Source organism: Berghia stephanieae, chromosome 2 (assembly GCF_034508935.2).
Source record: "Berghia stephanieae isolate SIO BIC M18660-M18661 chromosome 2, UCSD_Bste_1.3, whole genome shotgun sequence".
Classification (NCBI taxonomy): Eukaryota; Metazoa; Mollusca; class Gastropoda; order Nudibranchia; family Aeolidiidae; genus Berghia; species Berghia stephanieae.
The window spans coordinates 41,137,502-41,150,001 of NC_088361.1; the positions used below are offsets into that span (position 1 = coordinate 41,137,502).

The window sequence follows — 12,500 nt, forward strand, 5'->3', positions numbered from 1 at the left end:
CCGACTTTAATTTGTGGAAGTATTTGACTGTAAAACCATCCGCTTTCGATGTCATTCCCCCTTCACAGTTTTGGTCGTTCCGCTTATTATCGCGGTGAAAATTTTTGAGCTTGACCTTTTTCTTTACATAGCGCAATATCCACTAAACGTGCTTAAGCGCTTTATAAGGGGTCCCGGCCAGCAGCAGCACTTAACACGTAGGACGTGTCATGACGCCTGTCAGGCCGTACTATTTTTCGTGGACAGAGACAACGCTCTGTCAACAGCCAGGTATTCATTTTACACTTGAATACGGTGAGAAAATATGAGTAAAGAACCTTATCCAAGGATTCATTTATGCGCCAAGCGGGGCTCGAACCACAAAACCACATAGCCGCATTCTCCAACTACCTTTGTCTTGTGCCTTTTTCCTGATGTTTGATAGCCCTGCTTGTGATGTTTATCTGGTTTCGCCATTGAGTTGTTTCAAATCCCTATCGAGACTTGAGGTATTATTGTAGTGGCAGTATCCGAAATTAAATTTTCATTGGATCCACGAGTGCCTATCGTTTTCACCAATGCGTAAATGAATGTTTTTTTTTCTTCTTTTATTCAGGCTACCAGAAATGCAGGTCAAAACATTCCTCATTCTTTATTTGATAAACCTGACAATATGGACTGTTCAATGCGGGACAATTAATTCTCTGAATGGCCGCAAGGTAGTTCTGATGTCAATGGACGGATTCCGTTATGACTACCTCACCAAAACACATACACCCAACTTTGATGCCCTCATTGCATCAGGAGTCAAAGTTCCTTATGTCAACAACACATTTGCCACGTGGACGTTTCCGTGCCATTACACCATAGTCACGGGTAATTATCATTTCAACTCTCTCCACACCAAAGTCACGGGTAATTATCATTTCAACTCTCTCCACACCAAAGTCACGGGTAATTATCATTTCAACTCTCTCCACACCAAAGTCACGGGTAATTATCATTTCAACTCTCTCCACACCAAAGTCACGGGCAATTATCATATAAACTCTCTCCACACCAAAGTAACGGGTAATTATCATTTCAACTCTCTCCACACCAAAGTAACGGGTAATTATCATTTCAACTCTCTCCACACCAAAGTCACGGGAAATTATCATATAAACTCTCTCCACACCATGGTCATGGGTAACTATCATTTTCTATGTGTGAATCGAGCATTTAGATAGCCTAGCATCCATTAACGTGCTCAAAGCGCGTTACAAAAAGTTCCTAGAAAAACTTAAACTTAAGTGTATAGGACAAGACATGATGTTCTTTAGGTAATTGCAAATTCTTTCTAGACAGAGACAACACTGCTAACGACCATGTACTCATTTTAAACCTGAGTACGATGATAGAGATTGAGTAAAGAGCCTTTCTCCAAGGACTCACCTATGCGCAGCTCAGAGCGGGACTCGAACCATAGATCTTCCGATCCGAAGGCGAGTGTTATACCACAAGATCACATAGCCGCACTCACGCTCCTCCATAATGGCAATTACTATAACTCAGATTTTATAAGTTAATCTTTGAAGTCTATTTTAAGTATCAGGTCGCACTAACACAATACCGTTATGAGGCGATTAGTCACAAGTATCTTGTAGTGATGCATTGCGTTTATCCATAAAAGCTCATATATTATAACACACCTGCCTGCCGGATATAACGTACCAACACACTCAACTATGTATAACCTTAAACATTTATAATCAGATTGGAAGAGTTTCGTGAGAACTACATATAAACGACTGGCGAAAACAATAACAAAGAGACGAGTGGCGTCAATTTCGTTATATCTATATCATGACTATTAAAATTGTTTCTCGTAGAAAAACCACAGACGCAGCAGGGTCCACCAAGAGAGTAGTTATTAACGCTTATGATGCTCAGGCTTGAGTTAAGCCGTAGCGAGAGGCATTGAAAACTGCCCTTCTGATTTGAAAAGTTAAATATGATATCATGTTTGGCTTGAATCCCCGACTCGTTTGCAAAGAAATTAGAATTATAATACTTCCGGCTATAACCTTTCTCTCAAAACTTGCGAGATCATAATTTGTATTATTAAGTTATTATAAATGATATAATAAAACGCATTCACTTTAATTTATTCATGAGATTTGATTCCTCTCTCCCTATTTGCATTTTGGCACACAACTCCCTTCATAAACACGTATGATAAACTCCAGACCAACATGGTTATCTTGACTGATTGTCGCTGAAGAAAAAAATGGGCAAATTATTCCCCCATAACGTGGAATTTTATTATATTTAGTGAAGATTCGGTCACAGCAAGATCATCAACCCAATTTCTAAAAACCTGAAAGAAATCCTCCAAATGCCAACATGTCACATGGACATGGCGGGGCATTCTAAGCCATTTGGAATTCAGAATGATACTCATTACGCATGGCATAGAAACATATATTTTTCTATGGATAGAACGAAGATGACGTCACTCAGGGCTTTGTTTATGATTTTGCCATCCGCGTTTATGAGTAATTCTCACAAAACTGTATTAACTAGACTATAGATAGAATGCGCTTGGCCAAGGAGTTCACAACATTGCCATCCGGAAGTATAACGGACCAACACACAAACTCTGTGTAACCATGAACGTTTATGGTCTGGCTAATACAGTTTAGTGAGAACAACTCACAAACGCGGATGGCAAAAACAATAACAAAGGCCTGAGTGACGTCATCTGCATACTATCTATTAACGGTCAAGGTTAAACAGAGTTTTGTGTGTAGGTCCGTTATACTTCTGGATGGCAATGTTGTGAGCTTCTTAGGCAAGCGCATACAATTTATAGAATCAAAAAAAATAACATCTCGCAACTCTTTTTTTATAGATTTTATAGTCTCATTTGGGTGATTAGTTTTCACTAAATCAGACTCTAAATGTTGACTGGTTTTCAGTGCATGGCATAAGAAAATCAACAGAATGATAAGATAAGGATAGAGATATTATTATCATTTTTTCTCTCCCAGGATTGTATGAAGAGTCTCATGGAATCATTGCCAACGCAATGTACGATCCACTGTTGAACGAAACCTTTAACAAAGGCAGTAAAGAGAGTCGATGGTGGGATGGAGGCGAGCCTATATGGATCAATGCTGTAAAATCGGGGCGAAAAACTGGTAGGTCTTCTACCCAGTAAACTGCCGTATTCTAGAAAAACGTGTATTTAAAAAATTGGATTTCACGAGGTCACAGGTTTGAGAGTTTTTGCCAAGATGAGGGTCGATAATTGAAGGACGAATTTTCTGGCCAATTTTTAAAATATACATGTAATAATATACAGAGTACGGCAGTAAACTGGTCAATAAAACACCGAAGCGCTTTATTTCTTTTTCTCTTGATAATGAAAACGTGAAATATAGAACATTTGAGATATTACCCTGTTATGCCCTTGTATAATTTCCAGACAATAAAATACCAAAAAAAAAAAAAAACAAACCTGAACAACAACAAAACAAAACAACGCTGTTACTAATTAAGGGTCGACGTCTTTGAAAACAGGTGAGTAGTAGTAGTAGTAGTAGTAGTAGTAGTAGTAGTAGTAGTAGTAGTAGTAGTAGTAGTAGTAGAAGTAGTAGTAGTAGTAGTAGTAGTAGTAGTAGAAGTAGTAGTAGTAGTAGTAGTAGTAGTAGTAGTAGTAGTAGTAGTAGTAGTAGTAGTAGAAGTAGTAGTAGTAGTAGTAGTAGTAGTAGTAGTAGTAGTAGTAGTAGTAGTAGTAGTAGTAGTAGTAGTAGTAGTAGCAGTTGTTGTCGTCGTTTTAGGAGGAGGAGGAGGGGGGAGGAGGAGGAGAAGAAAAAGAAGAAGAAGAAGAAGAAGAAGAAGAAGAAGAAGAAGAAGAAGAAGAAGAAGAAGAAGAAGAAGAAGAAGAAGAAGAAGAAGAAGAGTTTCATTATTTTGCAGGTGTTTTCTTCTGGCCTGGAAGTGAGACCGAGTTAGAGGGATATCGCCCAACAAAATGGATGCCCTACAACATTTCCGTCCCGTTCAAAGAGCGAGTGGATACAGTTGTCTCTGAATGGCTCGCCAAAGAAGACTTTGACTTTGGAATCATATATTTCCATGAACCTGACAGAACTGGTCATGTGTACGGGCCGGACTCTCCAGAGATCATAGACACTATTGGAAGAATGGATAAGATATTGGGATATTTCATGGCTACTTTGAAAGAAAATAATTTAACGGTATAAATGTATGTAGATTTCTAGCCAGGGGTTTGATAAGTTACAAGTACAACTAAAATATTTCTCCAACTTTTCTGGCTGGCAAAAAGAATTAGGCAATTTGTGTCACCAACTCATAAAGGTGTATAATTGGTTATAAGAATGTTCAGTATAAAATATGTGAGAAGAGCCGTTCACACCTCTGGCTTGAAAAAAATTTTGACAAGCAGCGGTATGACGTAGGCTGTAATCATCTTAAGTTTTTATTGACATACATTTCATTATGCTCACAATGATGTAGTAACTGACGTATTAAAGATTGGCAGGTGACCTAAAATTGCAATATCAAGGTGGTCTCGAATTAGAAAAGATTTTTTTAAAGATATGGAGAAAAATCACATTGTATTAAAAAGAATTAACTATTCACAAAATAGGATAAATGAATAAAATCTTTTAGCTAGTTTTGTTGACTTATACTTCGAGAGAAGTCCGAGATAAACCAGTACAGCGATACAAAGTGAACAATAGAAGCTAAGATTTCTGATCTAAGAAAAAAAGGTAATTCAACTGTGAGGTTCGAACCCATATCCCAAGGGTGGTAAGTGCAATAGCTTAACCAATCGACTATCCCACCCCTTCCCACCCTCCCCGTTTTCATGGTATGTAAACGATACGATTTCTATTATCTTTATAATGCCAGGTTAGAATTATTGATTATGCAAAAGCTGTCAATAAATACAGAAAATCATTTTATCTCATATCATATAATTGTATGCATTAAAGGGTTATCGCCAATAACAGCTCTGAAGACCATAAATTATCAGTATAAACCTGTATTTTCAAAGGTTAGCGTAAAAGGTCGTTCACTGAATAGATACATTTGATATATGGTAACAGGTGCTTAGTATATTTTATGCATTTTAGTAATAAATAATAATCATATTGAATCCAAAATGACAACAAAAGCAACAAAAAATACAACAAGGTTATTTATGATCAATAGGGATAATAGTGGAATTTATAATTGTCTCTCTAAAAACAAATTGTATGTGGAATTGGTTTACCCAGTTAATTGTAGTACACTGAAAAGACACTTTTTTTAATGGCCAGAAAACTAAACTCGTCTTTCAAATATCAATCGATTTAAATGACCCACATCTTGTCAAAAACTCTCAAACCTGGAATTCGGTAGGTCGCAGGTTTGAGAGTTTTTGCCAAGTTGAGGGTCATTTTTGATAACTGAAAGAGGAGTTTTGTGACCAAATTTTTGAATACTTGTCTGAACTGGTAAATTGCATCTTTATTTTTGTTGATTTGTTTTCAGGGAAGGGTAGATCTGATACTGCTTAGTGATCACGGAATGACAAAAATTGTCGAATATACAAAGGTAAATGCAATGATATGTAAATTATATGCCCACCGTCTCAATCCCGTATTATCGATGGTCGGCGAACCATGTTTTATTTAATCTTGAGCGGATCATACCTCTGACGATAGATAATATGCTCAAAATTAGATAAAACATGGTGCGTGTGTAGACTTCAGAGTTTTGATCCGCCGATCGTGAAAATGAGACTACAGAGGTTTGATCCGCCGATCGTGAAAATGAGACTACAGAGGTTTGATCCGCCGATCGTGAAAATGAGACTACAGAGGTTTGATCCGCCGATCGTGAAAATGAGACTACAGAGGTTTGATCCGCCGATCGTGAAAATGAGACTACAGAGGTTTGATCCGCCGATCGTGAAAATGAGACTACAGAGTTTTGATCCGCCGATCGTGAAAATGAGACTACAGAGGTTTGATCCGCCGATCGTGAAAATGAGACTACAGAGGTTTGATCCGCCGATCGTGAAAATGAGACTACAGAGTTTTGATCCGCCGATCGTGAAAATGAGACTACAGAGGTTTGATCCGCCGATCGTGAAAATGAGACTACAGAGGTTTGATCCGCCGATCGTGAAAATGTGACTACAGAGGTTTGATCCGCCGATCGTGAAAATGAGACTACAGAGGTTTGATCCGCCGATCGTGAAAATGAGACTACAGAGGTTTGAACCGCCGATCGTGAAAATGAGACTACAGAGGTTTGATCCGCCGACCATCGATATATTATGGTATCTTAAAATTTAAATCGATCTATATTTGAAGGACGTTTTCTGTGTAAATGTTAAAACGTGTATTTCGAGAGCACAGCAATTAAGCGATGACACTATGATATTACAAATTATATTTTTAGAAAGTACCACAAAGAGACAAAAGTATTGGCTTCATACTAACACTGTTACAAAGTGACTTATAAAGGAAATGAAAACAATAATGTCAAAATCTTGTCTTGAAATCTAGATTTTCAAGTGATAGCTCCGTGCCTAATCCATTTGTCCCAATTTTTCTGAATTCTTGATAGCTCACTTGGTAGTGCACTCGCTTTCCACTCAAAGGAACCTAAATCGATCTCGGATGAAGTTGAGATTTTTACAGACCCCGTCCACCCAGCAGTGATTGAGTAGCTGGGTCTGATGGGTCGGCGGAAAGTACTTTGCGATAGAATGACGTCCTATCCAAAGAGTAGCAAGCAATTGCTATTCCCTGGTCTTCGAAAAAGAAACCAGGATAAACTCCGGCTCCATGGGACTAATAGCTTTGAAGTAGTACTTTGTTCAACTACTAATCTATTTGACTGTATTATCCTCGGCATTTCCCCCACATTTCAATTTGAAAATATAACATACCCGTTCTTATGATGCAATGTTACTACACAATTCCTTTAATTTTTCCTTTTTTTAAAAAAAGCACATTATTCTTGACAACCATGTCAATGATACGTTATTACATGAAGTGATTGTTGATGGAGCAGTTGCACATTTGGTACCAAAACCTGGAAAATCAAAAGAACTTGTCAGCGCCCTCCAAAACATCCCTAATACTACAGTGTACTTAAAAGAGGACATACCTGACCATTATCATTACAAAAACCATCGGCGAGTTATGCCAGTTGTCATGGTCGCGGATGAAGGCTATTATATCGTTAAGGTGAGTAATGATAATAGTATAGGAATAGCAGATAATTTTCACTCAATTCTAAATTTATTTAGACTTAGTCACGCAATCAATGGATAAATATAGCAGCACGTGGGATCGATAAAGCTTGCTTGGAAGAGAATCAGCGGCAGAGTGGTCGAGCTAGATGAGTTACTAGATTCTATATTGCCGTGCGCCCACTCTTTACTCAATCCTCTTGCTTGCACTTGAGGCGATGCAATGGTTCTCCACACGGTTCTGTCAGCCGCAATTCTTTGGGTCACCTCGAGGAACCGATCTCTGTGCTTTGGGTTCCTTCTCCAGGTACGTCTCCAGGCGCAGCCTTCGTTAACGTATAGCCTGACACTAGGACTCACTGGGACTTTTGATGTCATTTTTTAGGTTTGATTAGCGCCAAGTGAGTTTTTGTTAGTGATGCTCAAGGATACAAGATGATCCCACTGGTTGAACTATTGAATACAAGTCACGATTTGTTTTCTTTTGTGGCCAAAGACTTGCCTTTTGACTTCATATTTTGTCCAGTGTCAGGCTATACGTTTACGATGGCTATGCTCCAGGTCTCTTGGGGTGCACTTGCTTCCTCTTTCTTTGGGTTTCCATCGTTGTCAAGCCTTCGTTGTAATGATTCGACAGGTCTGTGAAAGATATGCCCGGACTGTTGCATCTTCTCCTTTTCATGAGACTGTAGATACTCGAGGTCGGCTCTAGCTCTGATTTCCTCAGTATTGGGCCAGAATATCTTGAATATGTTACGTTCACAGACAAAACATTATTTTTATTTTGGCCAAAAAAACCCCAAAAAACAACTGTACCTTCATTATCTATCTATTTAGATGATCTCCCTAGCCAAAAATCTCAATTCCAAAAATTTAAAGGCAAAAAACTCCGCCAGAATTGATTATAATAATGTTTTACGACAGTACTGACCCATTTCATCAAGTTTAGAAAGTCCTCAATTTCTTTTGGGGGTTTATTTTAGACACATAATCATTTGAACCGTGATTGTCATACGGCTGTATATGGTGTTCCTTAAATATTATTTCATCTTTAATAATGCAAGATTTATGTTTACTCAGGAAAACAGATAGCATTACGATATTTTATAAATATCTTATTATCAATGTTTTGCTCCAAGCGCTTTGAGAGTGGTCTCAAACCAACAGCAACACTTAGCACGGCAAAACATGACGCGTATAACAGAGACAACGCTGTAATCGATCAAGTACTCATTTTACATATGGATATGGTCAAAACATTGTCTATCGCGGCTATCAAACCTGGGCTCATAGGTAACAAGTCAAATGACATAATATTAGGTTACAACGTCGCAACATTTATTTAACCAACATTTGGCTCCGTGGGTTGTACATCAAATCATAGTTGACACAGTAAATCTTTCTAATCTCTATCGTAGTTGGACTTTGCTTCGCATGTACAGCCTTTTGATTAACTTAAATGTGTCAAAAAGGGCGTTTATATTAAAAGAAAACCACTTCAAACATATCTTTGAAAATTTATATAGACCAGTCAAGACGATCTAATTGATTTTTTAAATCATTATTTTTTACTTATAGAGTGACAAAGAATTAGAACTTGAGAAAGGCGGCCATGGCTACAGTAATGATGTAATGAATATGAAGCCCATTTTCATGGCAATAGGACCATCTTTCAAGGAAGGAGTAATCACAGACCCTATCAAGTCTGTAGATGTCTACCCTCTATTATGTCATTTACTCGATATACAGCCAGCACCTAACAACGGAAGTTTTCAGAGGATTTCGGATATGCTAAAAATCCACCCTGGGTCAAAAGCAACTTCCAATGTTGGTTCTATTTTCTTCACTATAATGTTCGCAATGTTATATATATCGTTTGAAATTAAGATATTTTAGTATCAGGTTATCAATGTAAAAAGCATTTTAATTTGTTTTCCTAAATGCTGCCTAAAACTGTTTTTTTATGTGTAAACCGTTTGCCAAGGAGTTTTATAATTCCAGATTCATAATCATTGGGATTATGTATATGCGATTATCAAATTGAGAAATTAGGGAGCAGGCACTGGCGTAAGATAAAGATCTGAAAAGTATTATGAAATAGTGTCAGGCAAAGATAGAACGATAAATACAAGAAAATAAATCCCAAAAATCAGTCTTCTTTGACTGGGTCGAACCTCAACCATCCTGATTAATCGAGGAAGATTGATTTCTTGGAATGAATTTTATTTCCCTATATTTTATTTTCATGTTTTGTCTGACATGTTTCATACAAACCTTTTTCAGATTTGTATCCTATAAATATGCGATCATATCAATGCGTTTTCACTGTCGCATGATACAGCTGATTGTTGACTGGTTTGGTTGAATATCATTTATTTGCAATGCGATGGATGCCCTTTTGTATCTATCTAGATATGGCATTATCTAACAATGGGATTTATTGCTGGTTTATTTGTATTATGGTGTATTTGTGAAGCGGTTCAAATGTCATTTGTTTTATATATTGCAAGCTGGATAGAATCTTGAGTTGCTTTGCATCTATGCTGTTTATTATCATAGTGACCGATTTTATATTTTTGTAGTTGTGTTGTTTACTTAGAATGATTAATTTTAACTGTATTCATGATGTTTACCTACAATTGATTTCTACAATTTTGTTTATATTTGTATTTGTAAGTTGGAAACTTTAAATTGTTTTATACTTTCTATTGGTATCTAGATTGCCTAAAACAAAGTTTGAAATGAAGTGATAAATAACAAAATATGGAGGAAACAGTGTACCTAAAGATCTGGTTGCCATAGCCAGGCCAACTGTACTTTTCATCTACGAATGATGTTGCCAAGTACAGTAACAAATATAAACCGTAATATTATAATGCAATGTCCTGAAACCAGGATCTTCTATGGAGTTCACTTAGTGGGTAATGCCCAAAACTGATCGTTGAAATCAGGTTCGTCCTTGATTACCTTCCACAATGTATATTTCATCTTTGAGATCGTTTTATTATTTCGTTTTGTTTTCATTTTCGTCATTTTAATACACATGCAAAATAAGTTTCCCTTGTAAGATTCAGTTTTGTAAAACGGATAGATAGAAACCTTGCTGTAGTTATGTATGATGTAGATTATATTATGATATACGTTCTACCTTATCTGCTGCATTTTGTTAAATAAAGCACGTTTTTGGTCAATATTGTAACTCTATCATAATTATTATTGCCTTGTTTATTCAGTATGTTGATTGCTGACGCATATCTACTCGCTATAAAAAAACGTATAAACGTTTGAAATTGTCCTAACGGGCATATTTTGAAAATTAGCATGAAACTTGTTATTATCCCCCAAAAAATTTTAACCTCAACTTTTATTCACCACGTTCTGTTTTAACTTATTTGCAATCCACTGTTTACAGCAAATGTGTCGGGTAAAATATATCTAGTCACTTTTATCTCCTCTTTTATTGACTCCATTGAACTACAAAAACATATGAAATCATTTCTTCCAACAGTTGACATAATATAAAATCGAAGCAATAGGGGAGAAAAGTCGTGAAGTCACACCTTCAACTTTTCTGTTTCCAAAATCCTTGGAAGTGTTTATGTAAACAGCCCTTCGGAGGACTAATGTAGATTAGGTAACATATTGAATCACAAGGTGGCATAACTATTTTAGTAGCAGGATGTATATGCAGATTCTCAGGATTGCGGGACGTAAAAGAGCAAGGATAGATTATTTTTACTGACGATCAGCAATTCTTTAGACTAGAAAATAAGATGCCATCCATCTAAAACCAGAAGATCATTTACACAAGGTCTGTATTTAGTTCCCAGAAGAGTGGTTTTACACTTTCAATAAGTTAGAAACTAGTTTTAGACATCACACTTTTCTTCCCTATTAACCAAAGAACCTTTATGGTATGTTTCAGAATGCACAAGTGAGTTAGATTCCAAATGTGTAAAGCTGGACTGTTTTATCGCAAGTATACTTGAATATTGCAGTTGTTATAGAAAATACACAATATTTCTGAATTTGTCAATTTGTTTCTTTATTTAATGAATTGTTTTACTATGTGTTTTTTTTTTTTTTTGTCCAATGTAGGTAACAGTCGTGAATGGGTAGCTTAGTCTCTTCAGATCTTGCAACAATAATAGATATAAATGAAACTTGAACATTCATAAGCGCACAATAGCTACTAAACGTGCTCAAATTATTTTACAAGGATTCCTAGCCAACAGCAATGCTTAACATGTAGGACGAGACATAACGCCTGTTTGGCTATATTGCAACGCTGTTCACGGCCAGATGTTAATCTTACACGAGAGAATGTAAGTAATTAATATTTTCCAAGGACTCCACTGTGCGCCACTCAGAGCAGTACCCGAACCCTAAGGCGAGTGTCATATAACTCAGCCGCACAATAGCCGCACAATAATAAAGCAGATCACCTGATCACCTAATTTATGTCGACAATAAAGGACTTTTCTCAATTAATTAATACAATTCCTTCAGAGCAATAATAAGGCCCTATCAGATTGGGTTTATCCGTGGCCTTCGTAAAGTTATGGCCTGACACTGACCAAAAAATGACGTCAAAATGCCAGTCTTTTTCGACAAAAGAAAACAAATCGTGGGTTGTATCCAATAGTTCAACCAATGAAATAACTTGGTTCCATGAGCACTACCAACGACAACTCACTAGGCGGTGCAAAAACCAAATAATGACGTCAAACTGCCAGTCCTTTTGGATTTCAGTGTCAGGCTATAACATAACGATGGCTACGGTTTATCCCAGTTTAAATAGACAATTGTAGTTGCCTGCTCATCTTTGGATGGAATGCTTTTCTATAACAAGGTACTTTACACCATCTAAAGGCATACCTATCCAATCACTGCTGTCTAGCTAAGTAGGGTGCCTGAAAACATCTCGACAGGACCGATACCGGTCCCTTTGTATGTGTCCTTTCGCTAACAAGCTCAACATTCCCCAACAAATAAGACTCACTTTCCTTAACCCTACAAAAAAATTATTCTCTGTCTTAGAATAAATTCCAGAATCAAAACCGTGCACAAACAATGTGGGCTTATATTATTATTATAATTAATTCGTGAGTTAAAAAACAAACTTTATCAAAATCCGATAAGGAAGGAACATCGGCAAAAAAAGAGCAATTTATCAGGGGAAGCAACCAAATGCTGAACTCTACGTAACAAATACAACGCTATTGTCAAGATTTGATAGCGTCATATAAATCTAAATTAT

The 12,500-nt window shown here is 36.9% G+C and overlaps 1 protein-coding gene across 1 annotated transcript in view; it reads left to right on the top strand.

Annotated features, from left to right (window-relative positions):
• Window positions 1-11,276, top strand: part of LOC144963940 (uncharacterized) — a 69,186-nt gene extending 57,910 nt beyond the window's left edge. The window contains exons 25-30 of the mRNA XM_078897883.1: window positions 596-855; window positions 3,012-3,161; window positions 3,943-4,223; window positions 5,527-5,589; window positions 6,996-7,235; window positions 8,819-11,276. Coding sequence (XP_078754009.1) covers window positions 596-855; window positions 3,012-3,161; window positions 3,943-4,223; window positions 5,527-5,589; window positions 6,996-7,235; window positions 8,819-9,136 — 1,312 coding nt within the window. The 3' untranslated portion in view covers window positions 9,137-11,276. The remainder of the gene's footprint in view (window positions 1-595; window positions 856-3,011; window positions 3,162-3,942; window positions 4,224-5,526; window positions 5,590-6,995; window positions 7,236-8,818) is intronic.
• Window positions 11,277-12,500: the final 1,224 nt, after the last annotated feature.